Source organism: Pelobates fuscus, chromosome 9, assembly GCF_036172605.1.
Source record: "Pelobates fuscus isolate aPelFus1 chromosome 9, aPelFus1.pri, whole genome shotgun sequence".
NCBI classification, from domain to species: domain Eukaryota; kingdom Metazoa; phylum Chordata; class Amphibia; order Anura; family Pelobatidae; genus Pelobates; species Pelobates fuscus.
Genome location: NC_086325.1, coordinates 171,439,380 through 171,464,069, shown reverse-complemented (window position 1 = coordinate 171,464,069; position 24,690 = coordinate 171,439,380). Strand labels below are relative to the sequence as shown.

General features: G+C 49.5%; 2 protein-coding genes across 3 annotated transcripts in view; both read left to right on the top strand.

Annotated features, from left to right (window-relative positions):
- The window catches only part of LOC134573418 (transforming protein RhoA-like), an 82,472-nt gene that overhangs the window by 39,865 nt on the left and 17,917 nt on the right, over positions 1–24,690 (top strand). The gene's annotated exons all lie outside the window — the stretch shown is intronic.
- Positions 1,274–24,564, top strand: UBA1 (ubiquitin like modifier activating enzyme 1). 2 transcript variants are annotated; one of them, XM_063433154.1, is made up of 26 exons: positions 1,274–1,380; positions 14,176–14,289; positions 14,386–14,444; positions 14,532–14,700; positions 14,839–14,973; positions 15,066–15,172; positions 15,363–15,453; positions 15,749–15,881; positions 16,508–16,605; positions 16,701–16,847; positions 16,929–17,105; positions 17,195–17,305; positions 17,409–17,489; positions 17,804–17,959; positions 18,766–18,931; positions 19,043–19,239; positions 19,400–19,464; positions 19,552–19,747; positions 20,871–20,945; positions 21,290–21,479; positions 21,799–21,887; positions 22,110–22,202; positions 22,378–22,569; positions 22,648–22,749; positions 22,836–22,936; positions 23,815–24,564. In XM_063433154.1, exons 2-26 carry the CDS (start codon positions 14,176–14,178, stop codon positions 23,948–23,950), a joined length of 3,180 nt encoding a protein of 1,059 aa, XP_063289224.1. In that variant the 5' UTR covers positions 1,274–1,380; the 3' UTR covers positions 23,951–24,564. The 2 variants fall into 2 exon arrangements, with proteins under 2 accessions (XP_063289224.1, XP_063289223.1); XM_063433153.1 differs by lacking the exon at positions 1,274–1,380 and adding an exon at positions 8,998–9,109.

The following is a 24,690-nucleotide window of genomic DNA, read 5'->3' as shown; positions in this document are numbered from 1 at the left end:
CTTGTTTGGAGTGGCGCTGCAGTGTTCAAGGCAGATGTAAGAGTAGAGTTATATATGGAGATGGCCCGTGAAGGACAGGAGAGGGAAGGGATGGACAGCAGTTGTGAATCAATGTCAGCTGACAACTGTTGGAGATCAAGAGAATTAAGGTCCCTCCTGAGCTGAGGGGGGTTAGGCTGAAGTTGTTGGGTGAGGGGGTACGCGAGAGCAAATGATAAGAGGTGGTGATCAGAGAGTGGATATGGAGTGTTGAAGATATTGGATACTGTACATGCATAAGTGAAGATTAGGTCAAGGGTATTGCCAGCTACATGGGTGGGAGAATGTGCCCACTGCGATAGCCCGAGGGAGGAAGTCATTGAAAGTAGTTTAGTGGCTGCAGAGGTCAAAGGTGGGTTTATAGGAATATTGAAGTCCCCGAGAATTAGGGATGGAATGTTAGAAGAGAGGAAATAGGGTAACCAGGCAGCAAAGTGGTCAAGGAAGAGAAGAGGGGAACCAGGGGAACGGTAAATAACAGCAATGTTAGCAGAGAAGGGTTTGAAAAGGCGAATTGAATGTATTTCAAATGACGGGAAAGAGAGGGAAGGGGGGGTGGGAAGAGGTTTAAAAGAGCAGTGAGGGGAGAGCCAGGTTTCTGTTATTCATAACATCAATGCCCGCAGATTATTATTATTATTATTATTATTATTATTATTATTATTATTATTATTATTATTATTATTATTATTATTATTATTATTATTATTATTATTAATTATTATTATTATTATTATTCCCGCCCTCTGTCTAGACTCAGTGAGTTGCAGTGAGAGGTGTGGGGTGGGGGGGGGGGTGAGGTATCCCAGCATGCCTTGCTGCACACTACACGTGCGATGATTAATAAAGGACTACATTTCCCGGCAGACCTTGCAGTCAGAGCCGCCTATCGGTGGGGGCGTGGTTTAAAGCCACGTGCCCCGAGTTTGGTGGGGTGTTCCCGTCAGCCCCTCAGTGGCCGCGGAGTCGGTTCACACGGGAGCCCGGTACCCGCCTTGCCGTACCCCGGGGCCCCTCACAGGGAGCGTCACCAGACCCTGCCCCACTCCAACATGGCGGCCGCGGCGTCTGCCCTTCGTGACGTCAGGTAAAGGCGGGGCTTAGCGTTGCCGCCGGTTTGCTGCCTTCTTGCGAACCTGACAGAGGCTGCCACCTGATTGGTACATTCCCGGCTCCGCGGGAGGAGCTGCACTCCTATTGGCTGAGCTTTCAGCGGGGGGCGGGGCTTCACTCCTGCGCGCGCATTCCTGTGTCCCCGGTCCAGAGCGGTGTGCGCGTGCTCCCTCCGGATACCGAGACCCGGCCAGCCAGAACCGGGACCGACCCGGCACCAGAGAGGGGGTAAGGCGGAACCGGGGGGCCTTAAACAGAGAGAGAGAGAACCCCCCCCCCCCCCCCCCCCCAATATATACTGAGAGAACCCCCCCCCCCCCATATATACTGTGTGAGAATCCCCCCCCCCCCATATATACTGTGTGAGAATCCCCCCCCCCCCATATATACTGTGTGAGAATCCCCCCCCCCCCCATATATACTGTGTGAGAATCCCCCCCCCCCATATATACTGTGTGAGAATCCCCCCCCCCCATATATACTGTGTGAGAATCCCCCCCCCCCCATATATACTGTGTGAGAATCCCCCCCATATATACTGTGTGAGAATCCCCCCCCCCATATATACTGTGTGAGAATCCCCCCCCCCATATATACTGTGTGAGAATCCCCCCCATATATACTGTGTGAGAATCCCCCCCCCCCATATATACTGTGTGAGAATCCCCCCCCCCCATATATACTGTGTGAGAATCCCCCCCCCCCATATATACTGTGTGAGAATCCCCCCCCCCCCATATACACTGTGTGAGAATCCCCCCCCCCCCATATACACTGTGTGAGAATCCCCCCCATATATACTGTGTGAGAATCCCCCCCATATATACTGTGTGAGAATCCCCCCCCCCATATATACTGTGTGATAATCCCCCCCCCCCATATATACTGTGTGAGAATCCCCCCCCCCCATATATACTGTGTGAGAATCCCCCCCCCCCCCATATACACTGTGTGAGAATCCCCCCCCCATATATACTGTGTGAGAATCCCCCCCCCATATATACTGTGTGAGAATCCCCCCCCCCATATACACTGTGTGAGAATCCCCCCCATATATACACTGTGTGAGAATCCCCCCCATATATACACTGTGTGAGAATCCCCCCCATATATACACTGTGTGAGAATCCCCCCCATATATACACTGTGTGAGAATCCCCCCCATATATACTGAGAATCCCCCCCATATATACTGTGTGAGAATCCCCCCCATATATACTGTGTGAGAATCCCCCCCATATATACTGTGTGAGAATCCCCCCCATATATACTGTGTGAGAATCCCCCCCCATATATACTGTGTGAGAATCCCCCCCCCCATATATACTGTGTGAGAATCCCCCCCATATATACTGTGTGAGAATCCCCCCCATATATACTGTGTGAGAATCCCCCCCATATATACACTGTGTGAGAATCCCCCCCATATATACACTGTGTGAGAATCCCCCCCATATATACACTGTGTGAGAATCCCCCCCATATATACACTGTGTGAGAATCCCCCCCATATATACTGAGAGAGAATCCCCCCCATATATACTGAGAATCCCCCCCATATATACTGAGAATCCCCCCCATATATACTGAGAATCCCCCCCATATATACTGTGTGAGAATCCCCCCATATATACTGTGTGAGAATCCCCCCCATATATACTGTGTGAGAATCCCCCCCATATATACTGTGTGAGAATTGTAAATCTAAAAGTTGTTTAATATTACAAAATATATTTTAAAAATTTGCTATAACTTTGTGTTTTTCTTTTTTAAGTTTTAATATCTTGGATACAATTTTAAAATTTTATCCAACAATATTAAACTGGTTTGCTAAACAGAGAATTGTGTTGAAAGGAACTTGTATTCTGATCACTCCAGCTTTAATGACACTACTCAGGTCCCGACCCCCTGTAACCAATGTAAACCGTGACATTACTCACATTTTATCCCAGCTCTGCACGGGATTGTCGCTGCTGGCTCTAAACGTTCTGCCTCCTTAACTGAGAGAAAATTGTGATGATCTGAAAAAACCAAAACCATAATTAGTGAGTGTGTGTCTGTCAGTAGGTGTCAAAATAGTGAGTGTGTGTCTTGCTCCGATGGCATGGGAAAGGGTTTCCTTTTCCCCCCCATGCTGTGCCGGTCTCAATGTGGCTGTCCCAGCCTCCATGGCTCAGAATCTTGATCATTTTGGTCATAGGAAAGCAGCATCTTGGTAGAGATACACTGAATCAATGCATCTCTATGAGGAATGTTCAGCTCCTCCATGCAAAGTGAGGACACAGAACGTCAGTTTGCAGCACTGGACTAGCTATCCCATCTAGTGGCCATCTGAGTGACTGCCAGTGTGTCAGGGCTTACCTTAGTACAAGGTGATAACGTTAGAAACCACCAGGACTGAATCTGTGCATGGGGGCTGTGCATGAAAGGTGTTCCAATTCGCAGTACAGACCAGGGCAAATCCAAAAGAGTAGTCAGACACAGTTCCAAAGGTCAGGGCAGGCAATAACGAAGATCCAGAAGCAGGGGGTCACAAGCCAGTCTATAAGGAATATGACACAACAAACTAACTCAGTTCCCAGGGCGAGGCAGTGTTTATATACCCAGCTAAGAATGATCTGCTACAGGTGGGCTTAGATTGACAGGAGCAGCCACAGGAAAGGTCCAGCCCCCAGTGCTGGAGACAAGGTGTGGATTAACATAGGCAGAAACAAAAACTGAAGTGTGGCCCAGAGGCACGACAGCAGGACTAAGGCAGAAAGAGTCTGGAGTTCAAATCCCCAGTTGGGAACGTCCCCATATTATACATTTAAGATGTATAAATGAATCTTTATACTGCACACTATAGTCACCTAAACAACTTTAACATAATGAAGCTGTGTTAGTGTATAAATGATGCCTCTCAGGTTTTCACTGCTCATTTAGCCATTTAATTAAATCACTTTGTGTCAATCAGAGCCAGGCAAATGTGACAAGGGCTGCAGAAACAGTCTGTTTTATCTCCTGCTCTGTAAATTAAAGTTTAATCACATACATACAGGAGGCTATTGCAGGGTCTAGCAAGCAATTAAGATAGCAGGGGATAGGAAAATCGAAATTAAACAGAACTTGCAATAAAGGAAGGATAAACTTGAGATGACTCTTTACAGGAAGTGTTTAGGAAGGCTGTGCAAGTCACATGAAGGGAGGTGTGACAAGGGGTTTATAAACAACGTGATTTAACCCCTAAATGGCAGTGAGACAGCAGGGGCATAATCTATGCACCAAAACTGCTTCATTAAGCTAAAGTTGTTTTGGTGACAATAGTGTCCCTTTAAGTTGTAGTTGTTCTGGTAAATATTGTCCCTTTAAGACAACTCAACTGTCTACTCAGCAAAACTGTTTAGTGCATAGACCCCAAAACATCTATAAAGTTGGTAAGCTTAAAAAGTGGCTAGTAATTTCCATCCTCTCTATTCCTATAAGAGAACCACTCACATCTCTCCTAATGGCAGTGTAACTTCATGGTTTGTTTTATTTTTGAGCAAGTCAAGGGGATCCTCTGTAATATACATACCTGTCATCTATACTTGCTCGTGTCAGAGAGTGGGTTTCTTATCTCGCTTCTCCATTCATTACCTATGTCTGTCTCTGTTCTGGATCTATGTTTCCCCGATAATTTGTCTGACCCTGGGGGGGATATTACTGTGACGTCTTATCCCCATTCTCACTACGTGACCGCAGGAGGAAGAGTCCCTGAGAAGCTCTTTCCTGTGCTGTCATGCATTGTCAATGGACAGTGCATGTGCTAATTGTGAGGCAGGAGCTCGCTGTTGGCCAACCCTATAGTGCCCATCAGACTAGTAACCAGTGACGTGTCACTCTTTCTTCCTCCCCCCCCCCCCGCCTCTGCTGGCTGCAGAATGTACACCTTAAATTTACATGATGTTAGTTGAGGGTCGTTCCTGAACGAATTACACTCCATGTAAGGATCAGATGGAGTTCTCCTCTGGGGTTTTTTATTTTTTTATATTATAGACGCACCTCTTCTTAAATGACAAAAGGAACTCCCATATTTAATGCCACCAGTCTGCTACCAAGGGATCTGATAATATCTAGGCAATAATAGACTGTCTACACATGATCCGCAGCTGTCCAAATGGAAGCCACTGATCTGGTGGAACGCACCCACAGACACAAAGGAACTAGCAAAGCTTGGTATGGTTTGAAAATTGACGTAACAAGCCAGAAGCCAACAATAAAAAAGAAAATGAGGACCTTTATCACATTACATGGGAATTGCGAACACACAAGATTTCGTGATGTGAGCTGTATGTTAAAATTGAAAGACAAAGTACCTAATCCAAGCAGCGCCATTTTAATTCTTCTTCTGAGCTTGGAATCCGGGATAGAACAGGGAGGACAATATCTGGATTCATTTGGAAAGCAGAAACCATTTTGTGAGGAATTCAATAATTGCTCTTAGGATGACTGTCTTGCCTGTATAATTATAGACCGCTCCAAACTGTAGAAATTCCATAATTCTAACACTTATTTTCTGCATCCTCCTCAAATTCCAACTTCCGACTAATTTGTCCTGTCGGAGAGACCAGGATATTTGAAAAAGGTCCTCAGTTCTGTATTTAATCTACAACTAGATTACTGAGAAGGCAGGTTGTGAAAACCCCTTGAATGACTGCAAAAGACCTGCAGCAAGACGGACACTGAGGTTTTAGTGAGCACCAGTAAGGTTCCATGCTTGAACTCCAAGACGTACACAACTACGGACCCAAAAGCACAAGAAAAATCAGCTCCAAAATGCTCCAAATCATAAACCACAAGTTTTGGGATTCTGTTCTGTAGAGCCATGAAACGAAACTAACTTTTCGACCCAATGGATCAGTGGTATGTCTGGAGGAAGACTGAAGTAAATTCTGAAAATAACACTCTGCTTACAGGTAAGCAGGCAAGATGGATTAATCAGCAATGGACCAAGATTCCTCAGGAACGCTGCCAGAATCTGGTGTCTGGTTATGAATGTCGTTTGTAGCAAGTCAGAGCAGCAGAACAACGCTTTACTAAGTACTCAGGATCCTTGCCATGCAGGAGTTACTGGCGTTACCGCAAGGACTAACTGGTTGAAAAGGACATGAATGCGGCAGTGATTAATATGGAATTGAGAAAACAGATTGAAAGGTTCTGTGTTTTGAGAACTGCACCCATACATGTTCAGCATGGTTCCCAAATACCAGGAAAAAGACTAGCCTCTTCCTGCCATGAGACCCAAGAACCCACAAACCTGGCTCTCTGTGTTTCCAAATGCCAAGTTACATCTCAGGACGAGCAGAATCCCCACAGGTATAGAGATATCGATGCCCCAGATATCCACACACAAACAGATGAACCCCTGAAGGGAAATGCTACTATTAGAGGTCCTGACACATCCGGCTGCTACCACGAGGGTTACTGCAGCAATGCTCCTGGGCCCTAGGGGGAAATCCACCAAGGGTAAAACCAAAGGAAAAGAAACTGGGGACATCCTTGAACCATTTGTAGTGCTGGAAGTTATCATTCGCCAGTCTGTGCTTTAGTGTTTGTTTTTAGTAGTGTATGTTAGTACACGCCTATAGAACAGAACCTCTGATATTGTGAATATTCTATATACACATTGTACTCCGTATGTGCTCCCTCCATCTTCTCTGTGCAGGCTTGTAGGTCTGAGCACCCACTTTGTCAAAATATCGCTCAGATATCTTCGGTGGTTTGTGAATGCAATTCGAATGAAATTTTGAAACTTTCTTTTCTATTAGAACTTTAATCTTGTGGCATGGGAATAGTTCTGAGATACGGTGTCAGTATTAATGTGTGTCTCTTGAGAAACGAGACTTGGCTGTCAGAACACTCTGGCTTACAGTGCACAAATCAGCACTCTGACTCGCATTTCAAAGGGTGTGAAGACCTTTATAAAGTGCTTTCCTACTCCCCCGACACACACTTATTAGGGTTATTTTAATTGTTGGGGTGGCTAGGCCCTAACTTTAAAGGGATCATGTCAATCCCACTTATTACATTACCTCTCCTCCCCCCCCCCCCCACTTGAAGCCCATGGTAAGGGGGATGGAAAGTAGGGTGTCCTCCCTGTGTATTATGTTGGAGCCCCCACTCATTGGCCACCAAACTTGCATACGTTTAATTCTGCATTTTATCATTGGAGTTCTATCTAAAAACTGCAGATCTCTTATTCTGCAGCTTTTGCAAACGCTCCTCTTCTAACCCCAGCCAGACTTTCTGTGGCTGGCCAATGCTTTAGGAGTCTGGAGTGTCCTTTTAAAGTGAAAATACCTGATATTATACAATGCCTGTAGGACACATACAGCTGCCCCGTGTTGTGGATGGATATTAGGTATTGACCCCCCTCCTCCTGTGAGTGGAACAGTACATGCAATAACCTTATTACCTATTGACTCCCCCCCCCCCCTCCTGTGAGTGGAACAGTCCATGCAATAACCTTATTACCTATTGACTCCCCCCCCCCATCTCCTGTGAGTGGAACAGTCCATGCAATAACCTTATTACCTATTGACTCCCCCCCTCCCTCCTGTGAGTGGAACAGTCCATGCAATAACCTTATTACCTATTGACTCCCCCCCCTCCCTCCTGTGAGTGGAACAGTCCATGCAATAACCTTATTACCTATTGACTCCCCCCTCCCTCCTGTGAGTGGAACAGTCCATGCAATAACCTTATTACCTATTGACTCCCCCCCCTCCCTCCCTCCTGTGAGTGGAACAGTCCATGCAATAACCTTATTACCTATTGACTCCCCCCCCCCTCCTGTGAGTGGAACAGTACATGCAATAACCTTATTACCTATTGACTCCCCCTCCCTCCTGTGAGTGGAACAGTCCATGCAATAACCTTATTACCTATTGACTCCCCCCCCCTCCCTCCTGTGAGTGGAACAGTCCATGCAATAACCTTATTACCTATTGACTCCCCCCCTCCTGTGAGTGGAACAGTCCATGCAATAACCTTATTACCTACTGACTCCCCCCTCCCTCCTGTGAGTGGAACAGTCCATGCAATAACCTTATTACCTATTGACTCCCCCCCCTCCTGTGAGTGGAACAGTCCATGCAATAACCTTATTACCTATTGACTCCCCCCTCCTGTGAGTGGAACAGTCCATGCAATAACCTTATTACCTATTGACTCCCCCCCCCCTCCTGTGAGTGGAACAGTCCATGCAATAACCTTATTACCTATTGACTCCCCCCCTCCTGTGAGTGGAACAGTCCATGCAATAACCTTATTACCTATTGACTCCCCCCCCTCCTGTGAGTGGAACAGTCCATGCAATAACCTTATTACCTATTGACTCCCCCCCCTCCTGTGAGTGGAACAGTCCATGCAATAACCTTATTACCTATTGACTCCCCCCCTCCTGTGAGTGGAACAGTCCATGCAATAACCTTATTACCTATTGACTCCCCCCCCCTCCTGTGAGTGGAACAGTCCATGCAATAACCTTATTACCTATTGACTCCCCCCCCTCCTGTGAGTGGAACAGTCCATGCAATAACCTTATTACCTATTGACTCCCCCCCCCCTCCTGTGAGTGGAACAGTCCATGCAATAACCTTATTACCTATTGACTCCCCCCCCCCCTCCCCGTGAGTGGAACAGTCCATGCAATAGGCTGGATATTAGTCTAGACATAGAGTATGCGTTGTTGGTTGCCACGCCCAATGACGCAATGCTACGTCTGGCTGCGCCTTTAGCGTACCGCCGTGATGACGCAGGACTCAGTGTTGCTCCTGATTGGCTGCGGTTGGCTCCGCCCCGTGCTCCCTGTCAATGAGGCCGGCGGCTCTGCGCTTTTTGTGCCAGTTCCGGGATCCGCCATCTTGTTTTTGTGTTGCGGCCGAGGCGGAGTGTGCGGGATCCGAGAGCTGCGGGGCCCTCCAAGAGGGGATTGGTGAGTGTGGCCCCCGGGACCAGGGGGGGGAGGGGGATCCGGGGAGACCGTGTGTGACGGCCACAGCCCGGCCCGGCTGCCGCATCCCCCCCCCCAACCAGCCCGTCAGAGTAACCGGCTCTCCCCTCCCCCCCCCCCCCCCAGCCCGTCAGAGTAACCGGCTCCCCCCCCCCCCCCCCCAGCCCGTCAGAGTAACCGGCTCCCCCCCCCCCCCCCCAGCCCGTCAGAGTAACCGGCTCCCCCCCCCAGCCCGTCAGAGTAACCGGCTCCCCCCCCCCCCAGCCCGTCAGAGTAACCGGCTCTCCCCTCCCCCCCCCCCCCAGCCCGTCAGAGTAACCGGCTCCCCCCCCCCCCCCAGCCCGTCAGAGTAACCGGCTCCCCCCCCCCCAGCCCGTCAGAGTAACCGGCTCTCCCCTCCCCCCCCCCCCCCCCCAGCCTGTCAGAGTAACCGGCTCTCCCCTCCCCCCCCAGCCCGTCAGAGTAACCGGCTCCCCCCCCCCCCCCCCAGCCCGTCAGAGTAACCGGCTCCCCCCCCCCCCCCAGCCCGTCAGAGTAACCGGCTCCCCCCCCCCCAGCCCGTCAGAGTAACCGGCTCTCCCCTCCCCCCCCCCCCCCAGCCCGTCAGAGTAACCGGCTCTCCCCTCCCCCCCCCCCCCCAGCCTGTCAGAGTAACCGGCTCTTCCCCCCCCCCCCAGCCTGTCAGAGTAACCGGCTCTCCCCCCCCCAGCCTGTCAGAGTAACCGGCTCTCCCCTCCCCCCCCCCCCCAGCCCGTCAGAGTAACCGGCTCTCCCCTCCCCCCCCCCCCCCCAGCCCGTCAGAGTAACCGGCTCTCCCCTCCCCCCCCCCCCAGCCCGTCAGAGTAACCGGCTCCCCCCCCCTGTCAGCGTAACCGGCTCCCCCCCCCTGTCAGCGTAACCGGCTCCCCCCCCCTGTCAGCGTAACCGGCTCCCCCCCCCTGTCAGCGTAACCGGCTCCCCCCCCCTGTCAGCGTAACCGGCTCCCCCCCCCTGTCAGCGTAACCGGCTCCCCCCCCCTGTCAGCGTAACCGGCTCCCCCCCCCTGTCAGCGTAACCGGCTCCCCCCCCCTGTCAGCGTAACCGGCTCCCCCCCCTGTCAGCGTAACCGGCTCCCCCCCCTGTCAGCGTAACCGGCTCCCCCCCCCCTGTCAGCGTAACCGGCTCCCCCCCCCCTGTCAGCGTAACCGGCTCCCCCCCCCTGTCAGCGTAACCGGCTCCCCCCCCCCTGTCAGCGTAACCGGCTCCCCCCCCCTGTCAGCGTAACCGGCTCCCCCCCCCCTGTCAGCGTAACCGGCTCCCCCCCCCCTGTCAGCGTAACCGGCTCCCCCCCCCTGTCAGCGTAACCGGCTCCCCCCCCCTGTCAGCGTAACCGGCTCCCCCCCCCTGTCAGCGTAACCGGCTCCCCCCCCCTGTCAGCGTAACCGGCTCCCCCCCCCTGTCAGCGTAACCGGCTCCCCCCCCCTGTCAGCGTAACCGGCTCCCCCCCCCTGTCAGCGTAACCGGCTCCCCCCCCCTGTCAGCGTAACCGGCTCCCCCCCCCTGTCAGCGTAACCGGCTCCCCCCCCCCTGTCAGCGTAACCGGCTCCCCCCCCCTGTCAGCGTAACCGGCTCCCCCCCCCTGTCAGCGTAACCGGCTCCCCCCCCCTGTCAGCGTAACCGGCTCCCCCCCCTGTCAGCGTAACCGGCTCCCCCCCCCTGTCAGCGTAACCGGCTCCCCCCCCCTGTCAGCGTAACCGGCTCCCCCCCCCTGTCGGCGTAACCGGCTCCCCCCCCTGTCGGCGTAACCGGCTCCCCCCCCCTGTCGGCGTAACCGGCTCCCCCCCCCTGTCAGCGTAACCGGCTCCCCCCCCCCCTGTCAGCGTAACCGGCTCCCCCCCCCCCCTGTCAGAGTAACCGGCTCCCCCCCCCCCCTGTCAGAGTAACCGGCTCCCCCCCCCCCCTGTCAGAGTAACCGGCTCCCCCCCCCCCCTGTCAGAGTAACCGGCTCCCCCCCCCCCCCTGTCAGAGTAACCGGCTCCCCCCCCCCTGTCAGAGTAACCGGCTCCCCCCCCCTGTCAGAGTAACCGGCTCCCCCCCCCCTGTCAGAGTAACCGGCTCCCCCCCCCTGTCAGAGTAACCGGCTCCCCCCCCCTGTCGGCGTAACTGGCTCCCCCCCCCTGTCAGCGTAACCGGCTCCCCCCCCCCCCTGTCAGAGTAACCGGCTCCCCCCCCCCCTGTCAGAGTAACCGGCTCCCCCCCCCCCTGTCAGAGTAACCGGCTCCCCCCCCCCCCTGTCAGAGTAACCGGCTCCCCCCCCCCCTGTCAGAGTAACCGGCTCCCCCCCCCCCTGTCAGAGTAACCGGCTCCCCCCCCCCTGTCAGAGTAACCGGCTCCCCCCCCCCTGTCAGAGTAACCGGCTCCCCCCCCCCTGTCAGAGTAACCGGCTCCCCCCCCCCTGTCAGAGTAACCGGCTCCCCCCCCCCTGTCAGAGTAACCGGCTCCCCCCCCCCTGTCAGAGTAACCGGCTCCCCCCCCCCTGTCAGAGTAACCGGCTCCCCCCCCCCCTGTCAGAGTAACCGGCTCCCCCCCCCCTGTCAGAGTAACCGGCTCCCCCCCCCCTGTCAGAGTAACCGGCTCCCCCCCCCCTGTCAGAGTAACCGGCTCCCCCCCCCCTGTCAGAGTAACCGGCTCCCCCCCCCCTGTCAGAGTAACCGGCTCCCCCCCCCCTGTCAGAGTAACCGGCTCCCCCCCCCCTGTCAGAGTAACCGGCTCCCCCCCCCCTGTCAGAGTAACCGGCTCCCCCCCCCTGTCAGAGTAACCGGCTCCCCCCCCCAGCCCGTCAGAGTAACCGGCTCTTCCCCCCCAGCCCGTCAGAGTAACCGGCTCTTCCCCCCCAGCCCGTCAGAGTAACCGGCTCTTCCCCCCCAGCCCGTCAGAGTAACCGGCTCTTCCCCCCCAGCCCGTCAGAGTAACCGGCTCTTCCCCCCCAGCCCGTCAGAGTAACCGGCTCTTCCCCCCCAGCCCGTCAGAGTAACCGGCTCTTCCCCCCCAGCCCGTCAGAGTAACCGGCTCTTCCCCCCCAGCCCGTCAGAGTAACCGGCTCTTCCCCCCCAGCCCGTCAGAGTAACCGGCTCTTCCCCCCCAGCCCGTCAGAGTAACCGGCTCTTCCCCCCCAGCCCGTCAGAGTAACCGGCTCTTCCCCCCCAGCCCGTCAGAGTAACCGGCTCTTCCCCCCCAGCCCGTCAGAGTAACCGGCTCTTCCCCCCCAGCCCGTCAGAGTAACCGGCTCTTCCCCCCCAGCCCGTCAGAGTAACCGGCTCTTCCCCCCCAGCCCGTCAGAGTAACCGGCTCTTCCCCCCCAGCCCGTCAGAGTAACCGGCTCTTCCCCCCCAGCCCGTCAGAGTAACCGGCTCTTCCCCCCCAGCCCGTCAGAGTAACCGGCTCTTCCCCCCCAGCCCGTCAGAGTAACCGGCTCTTCCCCCCCAGCCCGTCAGAGTAACCGGCTCTTCCCCCCCAGCCCGTCAGAGTAACCGGCTCTTCCCCCCCAGCCCGTCAGAGTAACCGGCTCTTCCCCCCCAGCCCGTCAGAGTAACCGGCTCTTCCCCCCCAGCCCGTCAGAGTAACCGGCTCTTCCCCCCCAGCCCGTCAGAGTAACCGGCTCTTCCCCCCCAGCCCGTCAGAGTAACCGGCTCTTCCCCCCCAGCCCGTCAGAGTAACCGGCTCTTCCCCCCCAGCCCGTCAGAGTAACCGGCTCTTCCCCCCCAGCCCGTCAGAGTAACCGGCTCTTCCCCCCCAGCCCGTCAGAGTAACCGGCTCTTCCCCCCCAGCCCGTCAGAGTAACCGGCTCTTCCCCCCAGCCCGTCAGAGTAACCGGCTCTTCCCCCCCAGCCCGTCAGAGTAACCGGCTCTTCCCCCCCAGCCCGTCAGAGTAACCGGCTCTTCCCCCCCAGCCCGTCAGAGTAACCGGCTCTTCCCCCCCAGCCCGTCAGAGTAACTGGCTCTTCCCCCCCCCCCCCCCCCCCCAGCTCGTCAGAGTAACCGGCTCTCCCCCCCCCCCCCAGCACGTCAGAGTAACCGGCTCTTGTCCATTTTTAATTGTGTATTATTTGGTTACTCCTATTGTATGTGACGTGAGAAACTTGCATTTATAGTTACATATCCGGCGTGTGAAATATTGCACTGTATACCATCTCAAACGTTTCCCAATTTTTTTTTTTTTTTTTTTTTTTTTTTTTTAATAAAGGATTAACGAATTAGTGAAAAATAAAAGTGGTGTAAATTTACACATTTTTTAAAGGACCACTATAGTGCCAGGAAAACACTCATTTCCAGGCACTAGTGCCCTGAGGGTGCCCCCACCCTCAGGGACCCCCTCCCGCCGGGCTCTGGGATGAGGAAAGGGTTAAAATGTACCTTTATCCCAGCGCCGGGCGGGGAGCTCTCCTCTCCGCCTCCGATCCTCCCTTTCGGCTGAATGCGCATGCGCAGCAAGAGCTGCGCGCGCATTCAGCCGGTCTCATAGGAAAGCATTTACAATGCTTTCCTATGGACGCTTGCGTGCTCTCACTGTGATTTTCACAGTGAGAATCACGCAAGCGCCTCTAGCGGCTGTCAGTGAGACAGCCACTAGAGGGTTTGGAGGCTGGATTAACCCATTTATAAACATAGCAGTTTTTCTGAAACTGCTATGTTTATAATAAAAAGGGTTAATCCTAGAGGGACCTGGCACCCAGACCACTTCATTAAGCTGAAGTGGTCTGGGTGCCTAGAGTGGTCCTTTAAGTTTGTCTGTAAAGTGATCTATAAACAAAGCTGCTGTTACTGAGATGTTTATGTGCAATCTATGCCTACCTTGCTTTATATAAAAAGTACACTCTAGCGAAGGGATTAAAGTAATTCCCTGTTTGAGGCCAAATGGAAAACCTTGTAAGATTTTTTTTTTTTCAGTGTTTTTTTCTATTTTGGCCTAAAAACAGAAAATCACTTTGATATTTTACACCTTAGTGAGTAAGCACGCATGTGTGAATAACATTTGGCAACGTCATTCATATCTTTCTGTTTCTGGGCAGATGTCCAGCTCGCCGCTGTCAAAGAAGCGTCGCGTGGGCGGATCTGATTCAAAGTCCGGTTCCAACTGCTCATCCTCTAATTCATTGAGCACAGATCTGACTGCGCCAGCCAACGTGAGTGCATACTATTCAGCCCCATTCACTTGTGTCCTTGTTTAATTTCATCCATCCAATTGGTCGAGTATTATATTTTTTTTCCCCCTTCACCAGGGCATGGCTCGTAACGGCAATGATGTAGAAATTGATGAGGGTCTCTACTCAAGGCAACTGTAAGTATTTGCTGAGTATGTAAGTGGCAAATCCCATAATGGTTTCTACCAAGGAGCAGCACTCAGCAATATTTCTTGCCTTTTCAGGTATGTGTTGGGACATGAGGCCATGAAACGCATGCAGAACTCCAATGTCCTTATCTCGGGGATGAGCGGACTTGGCGTGGAGGTTGCCAAGAATATCATACTGGGAGGTGTGAAATCCGTCACTATTCATGACGAGGGAGTGACCGAATGGAGAGACTTGTCCTCCCAGGTAACTGTTACTTGGTACTGTTTGTTTACTTGGGTGTTTCTGGTGACGCCTTCCTCGCTGGACATTCAGGTTTTCCTGGTGATTCAGGGCATGGATTTTCTTGGGGAATTCCTTATTTAAAATTTCTACTTCTTTCAGTTTTATCTTCGTGAGGAAGATGTTGGAAAAAAACGTGCTGAGGTGTCTCACCCGAGACTTGCGGAGCTAAACACTTATGTGCCTGTGTCATCTTCCACCGGTACCCTTAGTGAGGATTTTCTCTCAGGATTTCAGGTAAGATGCTTTTGACCAATAACTCCTTGACTTGTCTCCTCTTTCAGCTCTATGTGCCAGGATATTGTATTTAATTTCCTCTACATCTACAGCTGGTGATTCTCACAGGGTCTTCCTTGGATGAGCAGTTGCGAGTTGGCGACTATTGTCACAGTCATGACATTAAATTCATTGTTGCGGACACTAGGGGTCTGTTTGGGTGAGTGCTGCAGGTTGGTGGGGAAAAAAGAGTGCATTCTACAAGTCTGTTTTAACAGGTGGCTTTCTGTGTAGGTTTATCCTCTCTGTGTATACATCTGTCTGTCTCTGCTGTCGGGTCAGCCGGCCCGTGTGTGGGGTGTATCTTCTGTACATCAAGGTACAAACTGACTTGTTTCTTTGTGCTGCAGCCAGCTGTTTTGTGACTTTGGCAAGGAGATGGTCGTGTTGGATACAAATGGAGAGCAGCCGCTCAGTGCGATGATATCCATGATTACCAAGGTATTGGCATCCACAGTGACTGGAAAGGATGGGTGCATGGTTATCAGAAAATGGCAGTATTGGGATAATGGTACCCTGTGTCAGTAATTGGCATTAGTGGAAAAGCATGGGTTAACTATTGGCAGGGAAATGTATTTCTTTCTTGCAGTTGGCATACATGGCCCCTGGTTTGCAGATGGCCTTAATGGCCAAACATGGCCCCCCGGGTTAGGGGATGGCCTTAAGTGACTGTCATTGTTTAGCATGGACGCTGACTGTTGAATGCCATTCCTTTCTGCATGTAATCTCTCTGCAGGATAATCCTGGGGTTGTGACCTGTCTGGATGAAGTGCGTCATGGCTTTGAAAGTGGAGATTTTGTCAGTTTCACAGAAATCCAAGGAATGACCGAATTAAACAACAGTGAGCCAGTGGAAATAAAAGTGCTGGGTAGGTAACTCCCTGAATGACTGTGTTAATCAGCCTTCTCCAATACATTCCATTAATAGTGCTATTCTACCCAGAGTGCTCTGTGCTTGTGTTTATGCATCTTGCTCACACTGCAAAGTATAAAGCGGTGATTTAACTGTCTGCGCCAGATCTGGATTCCTGAGTAACTATCCACAACGTGGATCAAACCCTGTGGGTAAAATGTGTTTTAAGCTGGAATAAACGCTTGCTGCCCTGTGTTGTATATAAAAAAAAAGTCAGAATCTTCTGGAGCCAATAAACAAAGTGTGTGTATAGAGATGGTGGGATTCTGCTTGCAGGGTTCACAGTTACACAAATGGTGAGCTAGTTTTAACACCGATATTGGTATAATAGAAACCAATCTGATTATGAAGCCTTTGTACATTCACTGATGATGGTGATCCCTGATCTCCTCTGCCTCTTGTGTTACACTTCACGGGGCTCCGTAGCTGCTCATGTAAAATAGTCTGTAGGCCAGGCAGAAGCAGACTGAGCAAAGACTAACGTTGGCTCTTTCCAGGTTTGTCTTTTGCATTAGTGCATTTTCTTACAGGATAAGCCATTTGCTGCGTAAAACCTTCATATTTTGTCTTCCTCCTGTGTAGGACCCTACACATTTAGTATCTGTGATACGAGCAAATTGTCAGACTACGTCCGTGGTGGGATTGTCAGCCAGGTCAAGATGCCTAAAAAGATCAGCTTTGTAAGTGTGGATTGCATACTGTGGGCCGTGGTTTTTCCTTGTAAGATGGATATAAGTTGATGCTAGTGTTCTGCAATCTTATTTCCTACTTGCAGAAACCTTTAACAGAAGCTTTGATTGAGCCTGAATTTATTATGACTGACTTTGCCAAGCTTGACCGTCCACCCCAGTTACACTTTGGCTATCAGGCACTACATGAATTCCAGAAAGCAAATGGCCGGCTTCCGAGAGCGCACAATGAGGTGAGTGCTACGCTCAATGTAATCCGATTCTACAGCGCATGTAGTGCATGATGCTAACCTTACGGCTCTTAACTTCTCCAGGCAGATGCAAGTGAAGTATTATCTTTGGCTAAAGGGATCAACGAGAAATCCTCAGACACTGTAAAGCAGGACAAGCTAGAGGAGAATCTAATAAAGAAGCTGTCTTACCAGGCCACCGGCAACCTTGCTCCTATTAATGCCTTCCTCGGGGGCATAGCTGCTCAGGAGGCTATGAAGGTAATGTCTCTCTATCACCCTCCCCTTCACTGATGCTGGCTTATTGTATTCAGTGAAAACAGAGCTCACAATCCCTGTTCTTTCCTCAGGCCTTGTCGGGAAAGTTCATGCCCATCATGCAGTGGTTATATTTCGATTCCCTGGAGTGTTTGGATGAAGAGAATGAAGATTCATTGCTAACAGAAGAAAAATGCAGCCCAGTAAGTCGCCCCTGACTTCCGCCGCCCAATAAGTCGCCCCCGATTTCCGTCAGTTCTGTTTCGGTTTTCTTTTTTGATTCATTCTGGGTTCTTTTTCCATCAGAGGAACTCGCGCTATGATGGGCAGATAGCTGTGTTTGGGTCTGACCTGCAGGAGAAGCTGGGCAAACAAAAATACTTCCTGGTAAGATTCTCCAGTGTATGCTATGGCGTCTGTTTCCTTGTGGTTCACACAGGCAGTTTTTATGATTTTTCTTTCCTTGTGCCTAGTAACTGAAAGATCTTTAGGACTTCGTAAATTCATCACAAAATATGTTTGGATTCCTGATTTGACAAGATTAGCGAATATTTTGTTTGACATTTTATAGATCAAAAAGTGTAGTGTGAGACAGAACAACTTAATTTTTTTTTTTTTTTTTTTTTTTTTTAAATCTTTGGGGGGGTGTCTTGTATCCCTGTATTCTCTGTTCCATGTTTTTACATGTCTGTGTCCTCTAGGTTGGAGCAGGTGCCATTGGCTGTGAGCTGTTGAAGAACTTTGCCATGATTGGCTTAGGAGCAGGAGATGGTGGAGAAGTCACAGTGACTGACATGGACACTATTGAGAAATCTAACCTGAACAGACAGTTCCTTTTCCGACCCTGGGATGTGACGGTGAGCTTTCATACAATGTAGTGTGGAGGGGAGAGCCAGAATGGTCAGACACATCTAATTTCTATAAATTGTCTCATCAGCATTCTTCAAAATGACTCTTGCCATATTAAAGGGGCACTCCTGGCTATAGTGGATACATTGTTAAATACACTAGATGGATAAGACAAGCTGTACAAAATAAAGAGTAAAAAGAATACGCCCTTCTGAAATCCCTTCTTTTTGTGCCAATCCCAGCACGTTGCGTGGCCAGCTTTGTGCCGATTCCAGGAAATAGCCACTCAGTAGCATTTCGTTCTCCTCTATAGTGCCTGAACTAGTAAACGTGTATAACAAAGCTCTCTGGGCACGTCATGCGCTTCTTATTACAAAATCTTTTAGCTGACCTACAACTCCTAGAAAGCTTTACGGTGCTTGCAATGGACATGAAGCACTACATGTAAGGAGGGAGTGACCGAAAAGATGCTTAATGCATGTACAATAAACGTCAAGAAAGAAGTATGTAAAAAGGGGTGAGATGGGACACAGCCGAAACGATTAGGGCGCAGAATTTAGCAAAAAGTAAAGTCCAGCTAATTATTCCAAAAGCAATGAAATGCATTAACGCTGTAAAAAGGAATGCACGACTTTCATTCATTTCATAAAGCTTGTCCTCTGGATACAATGCCTTTGGGGAATACCAGAAGCCACAGTCTTTACCTCCCTATTATTACAAGCCTACTTCAGTTCTGCTTTCACGTGTCTTAAATCAGTATAGACGCAGACAACTCTCACTTTTGGGTTTGTGGTTTCATGTGCTTTTGGTTTAGAAAATGAAATCTGAGACAGCAGCAGCGGCCGTTAGACAGATGAACCCAAACCTGAATGTCATTGGTCACCAAAACCGCGTTGGGACTGAAACGGAGAAGGTGTATGATGATGACTTCTTTGAGGCTTTGGATGGTGTTGCCAATGCACTCGATAACGTGGATGCTAGTAAGTAAAATGTGTGGGGAATGGAAAAAGTCTGTCCATTTTTAGTATAAAACCTGATCTCTTGCCCTCCATGCAGCAGTGCTAAGATTGGTTCTGTCATCTCACCTCCAGGAATGTACATGGACAGACGATGTGTGTATTATCGCAAGCCTCTGCTGGAGTCTGGAACGTTGGGGACAAAAGGGAACGTGCAGGTGGTGATTCCATTTCTGACAGAGTCCTACAGCTCTAGCCAGGACCCTCCAGAGAAATCCATTCCGATCTGTACGCTAAAGAATTTCCCGAACTCGATTGAGCATACCTTGCAGGTAAAATGCCTATTACTGAAGAATGTGCATGTATTTCTGCTGTCTTCAAACTGTTCTGCAAGCAGTATTGATCAGAGTATCCTGAAATATTGAAACATGTTGTAACGTCTGTTGCTTCAGAAGTGAAGTTTTTCTATTAAGACTTTATTTTGATCAACAGTGGGCCCGAGACGAGTTTGAGGGACTCTTCAAACAACCAGCAGATAACGTGAACCAGTATTTAACGTGAGTGGGCAATTACTACCTTAAACCTGAACCCATTGCCACCTGAGGAGAATAAGGGGTTAATCCTTTAATCTGATTCTTTTGTAGAGACCCCAAATTCCTGGAGAGGACCCTGAAGCTGCCAGGTTCTCAGCCTCTGGAGGTGATTGAAGCGGTGTATAAAAGTCTAGTCACAGACCGGCCAAAGAACTGGAGCGACTGTCTCTCTTGGGCCTGCAACCACTGGCACACTCAGTATAGCAACAACATCAGACAGCTGCTTCACAACTTTCCCCCTGAGCAGGTAAGCGACATCGGATGCCGTTCCACCCAGGGACCGGAAAGGCATGGACATTTGTTATAGGTGCATAGAGGCAATATCCTGACTTTTCTACACACCTTGGGTGCGCCCATTTAAATTCCTATTTGATTTGAGGCTGAGCTTATGTGTCCGTGAATGCTGCGCATCTCAAACACGTTCCGAGCTATTTTTGCCAATCAGATTGCACGTGTGGCTTCTGACCAAAGAGGGCTACTGCCATGGACCAAGGGTTAAGTCAAGATGCATTTTACTCATAATGATACCCAAAGAGTCTGAAATGCTTTTCATTTTATTTTAACATCTGATTCTTTACCAAAAAATGGGTCCCCGTTCTTAGTGACTGCATGTCTTATTCATTGTAACTTGTTTTAGCAACTTACTTCTATTTTATCCATGTCGATATTCTGATGTATATACTTTGTGTCTGAAAAATAAGTTTAGAACACTTTAGCCTAATTCCTCAAAATAATATCCAGAAGGTTCTTGCTGTAAATACAAATGTTTTAAATATGTGAAAAGTGCACACCTCCTCTAATTGCCTGAATGTAACTGGGAGGAGGTCAACCCGATCACTGAGCATATTCCAAGATTTCTGAAATCCCTTCATTCTTCACATTTTTATTTGCCCAAATCTTCAGGGCTGACAATTTTTGGTTGTCCCCTTGATCCGGTGCCTGGCTAAACCATCCCTCATCCTCTCAGCAGTAGCCGGGAAATCAATCGCTTAAAACATGGGATACATCTTGCCCTCCAAAACTCACAATTTCTATTCAAATTGGACTGTGCTTTTTGCAAGTCTGTAAACGTGTAATCAGTAAAAGAAAGTTACTAAAAATCTTTTTATCAATGCCCTAGAACCATCTCTTCAAAACACACAAATTGGTGCTTGTAGCAAAGTCTTTTAAACATTCGGCCTATTACTGTGTAATTCCAGCCAATCAGCTAGAGGTTTTCCATACTGCCATGAAATTGCCTTTACCGCCCAGCAGTTTGCTTCCTCCTAGAGACTGCTGGGCAATGGTAAACATAAAATAACTGTTCCATTGATTGCCCTTTCACTGGTTTTATATGGTGCATCTCATGTCTGGTTTTCTTCTTCCCTTAGCTGACCTCTTCTGGAGCTCCTTTCTGGTCCGGCCCAAAGAGGTGTCCTCATCCTTTAACATTTAATACGAGCATTGTAAGTATTGGTCTGTGGGGAGGCCCAGCAGTAGACTCTGTACTCATTGTGGGGAGGCCCAGCAGTAGACTCTGTACTCATTGTGGGGAGGCCCAGCAGTAGACTCTGTACTCATTGTGGGGAGGCCCAGCAGTAGGGAGGGGGGGGGGGGGGGGGCGTTGGCCCATCCGTAGACTCTCTACTCCGTCTGGGGGGAGATCAAGTAGTTGGTGATAACAAGTGTCTTGTAAACTGTTCTATGGGTGGGTGATCTGCCAAATGTCTGTTCTAATGAACTGTAATGTTTTCTAAGAAAAGGGCATATTTACACATTCCAAGCCTTAATCCATGTCCTTGTCTTACAGGCCCTGCACTTGGATTATATCACTGCGGCTGCTAACCTGCTTGCGCAGTCCTATGGCATTTCTGGATCCACAGACAGGGCTGCAGTAGCAGAACTTATGAAGTCTATAAAAGTGCCAGAGTTCACCCCAAAATCAGGAGTGAAGATCCATGTGTCGGACCAAGAGATGCAGAACGCCCATGCTTCTTTGGGTGCTAAATTTATCTTGTTTCCTATTGAGATAGCTGTTGCCTGGGTTCATGGGGACAGTTGTTTACCATGGAGGGGGTTCTTGCTGGGTGTTTTATTGCTTTGTTTCTGAAGAAGCCGATCAGTTTGAGAGTCTCTCAGCATGTGCATCTGGTGTGTGGTTAGAGTAGCGGCATGTTGGCTCTGGGAGTCCATCTCTCTAAACTGGTCTGTGTGTTTATTCCACTCTGTGTGTCTGGTAATGTTTAGAGTAGCTGCATGCTCTGGGAGTCCATCTCTCTGAGCTAGTCTGTGTGTTTATTCCACTCCCTGCTATTTCAGATGACAGCCGACTTGAAGAACTAAAACACGGGCTGCCCACGGTGGACGCTTTGTCTGGGTTTAAGATGTTTCCCATAGAGTTTGAAAAGGTAAACCATGTGTAATTTGTGATTGTCTTTTTACATGTTCTGCTCGCTCTGTACCATATGTGTTCATTCCGCAGCCTGTTAATGCTGCAAGTACAGACAACGGTACATTATGTGATGTAGTCCCTAAATGCAGACAAACTAATTACCAGAACCAGAAACCATTTGTACACGTGAAATTACATTCTTACTGGATTGTATGGTTTAACTTTATCTTTTTTGTAGGATGATGACACAAATTTCCACATGGACTTCATTGTGGCTGCTTCAAACCTGCGAGCAGAGAACTATGATATCCCCCCTGCTGACCGTCACAAGGTAATAATGGAATCCCTCAATATGGGATCTAAACAAGGCTAATAATGGCTGGTGATGTGGCAGATGGAGAATTTGACCCTTTTCAGTAAAAAACATTATTGGTAGTTTAAATCCGTAGTAACGTTGGCTGGTAAGGAACCTCTGTCCATTCTAAACTCACTTTCTCTCCCTGCAGAGCAAACTCATAGCAGGAAAGATCATTCCAGCCATTGCTACAACTACAGCAGCTGTGGTGGGACTTGTGTGTTTAGAACTCTACAAAATTATCCAGGGACACAAGAAACTAGAGTCTTACAAGAATGGCTTCATCAATTTGGCGCTTCCTTTCTTTGGCTTTTCTGAGCCTATAGCAGCTCACAAGAATAAGGTGAGTTAACTGTGTAGGCCTGCATCTTGCCATCCTGCACAAGGCCCTGCTTAACTCCTGTTTTGCTTCATCTCTCAGTACTATGAAAATAGTTGGACCCTCTGGGACCGGTTTGAAGTTAAGGGCATTCAGACTAATGGCGAAGAGATGACATTAAAGCAGTTTCTGAATTATTTCAAGGTTTGTTTTCTCACTGATCTGTCTTGTTCTCAATTTCCTCCGGCTCATGTAGTGGTCTCTAATTTAGTCCTGTGTGTTTCTTACAGGATGAACACAAACTGGAGATCACAATGCTGTCCCAGGGAGTTTCAATGCTGTACTCGTTTTTCATGCCTGCTGCCAAGCTGAACGAACGACTCGAGCAACCGTACGTATGGTCCTCCTGTTCGCTTTTAGAGAATCTAATGTACACAGACCCTGCCGATGCAAAGTGTCCCCACATGTAAAGTAGTTACTTAGGGGAGCACTCTAACCTTGGAAATCAAACCTGTGTAATATTACAGTGACCCCTCGCACGGTTCTTGTTATAATAATCAGTGACCGTAATCCAATACTTGCATTCAGCGTCTTGGTGCAGAGTGCGGTGATACCAAACATCAGTCCTGCAGCACCACAATAGGAAGCACATCTGGGTAACAGCCACTAGAAGTGTTAAACACTGCCTTTTCTCAGACCGTAGGAACAGTCTTTATCAGAACCACTATATGTTTAACTCTCATATAAAGTGATACTGTTTTAGCACCAAAACAACTTGAGCTTCATGAAGCAGTTTTGGTGTATAGATCATGCCCCTGCAGTCTCACTGCAAAATGTTCTGCCATTTAGGAGTTAAATCACTGGTTTATGCAGCCTTGATATAAATGTGTGGCTGTCTCTCTAGGTGGCGAACATTTGTATGACCTGCAGCCAGACTGAGCTCTTACTGTGTCATTGTCTATTTGTTTTTGTTGAAATGGCTCCGTACTGAATGGAGTAAAACCTCTGCGTGTAGTACAGGGCCATTCTGACTGCAGAATTGGCTCACAATAAGCCTGTGATAAAATCCTACTCAATCTAGCGGGTATCTTCTAATATTGGGAAACTGAACTATGAAAGTAATATTACCAAAACACTGAGTTTAGGTCTGGATATAGGCTGGACAGTTTAAATCTGTACCTGGATGCCTAAAATATGTGCCCTCTGGCAGTGTCCCTTAATGTGTGACGGAAGCTAGTATGTGTAAATCACTTCTCTCCTGTCTTCTAGGATGACTGAAATTGTCACCAAGGTGTCTAAGAAGAAGATCGGGAAGCATGTAAAGGCGTTGGTGTTTGAACTCTGCTGCAATGACGAGACTGGAGAGGATGTGGAGGTTCCATATGTGCGTTACACCATCCGCTGAGCATGAGTAGCAAAGGAGCAGCTTGGAAAAGCACTGAGACGAGGGCTAACCATAGATCTCTCATCTCCTGCTAGATACTCACCCCTTCCCTGACGTGGCCGGGATACAAACCTCATGGAGTCTCTGTAACTTGATTTTTGTTCACGTGTCTGGTTTTGTGGATTTTGTGAGCACTCTGTTAAATTAAGATCACTCCCTGCCTTATCTCCGGTCTGACTCCAATCTGCCCAGTGCTACTTGGCTTCTTACCTCTGGTTATTAATGACTGTAGAGAAGTTGTCTGGGCTCTCCTTCTTTCTGCTTCGTGTAAGTCTCTTCGGCTGTCCAGCTTCACATGGCTGCATAACCCTTCTATTAGCAGTGTGTGTACAACCCCTGCTAGTAAAAAGGTGAATTACTTTCAGAGGGTGGCCTGGAAGGACTTACCCTCCATCCTGTGTGTCCAGCTGCATGGTGCTTATTGGGAGTGCCCGCAATTTGCTGACCAGAGAGCTGGAGACTGGCAAGACATAGCTTTAGTGTAATGATAAGGTATGAAAATACTGCTCACCTTGTAGAAATGTTTCTTTATACTGTGTTTGAATCAAAACATAATAAAAATGAAAGAACATGGAGATGTGTGGTGGATTGACTGCTGGGCATTGTCTCAAGTTAGTTATTTGTCCTGCAGGTATGTAGCTCTCCTTTCCCCTCCACATAATACAAGGTGTAATCTTAAACCTGTCCCATCTCCGATTACA

What these genes read in the sequence shown, in the direction of transcription:
- UBA1 (XM_063433154.1), top strand. Translation starts at nt 14,176, where the DNA reads ATGTCCAGCTCGCCGCTGTCAAAGAAGCGTCGCGTGGGCGGATCTGAT. An exon ending in GGTCTCTACTCAAGGCAACT is followed by an intron (nt 14,445 to 14,531) that starts GTAAGTATTTGC and finishes TTGCCTTTTCAG; the next exon opens with GTATGTGTTGGGACATGAGG. An exon ending in GGAGAGACTTGTCCTCCCAG is followed by an intron (nt 14,701 to 14,838) that starts GTAACTGTTACT and finishes TACTTCTTTCAG; the next exon opens with TTTTATCTTCGTGAGGAAGA.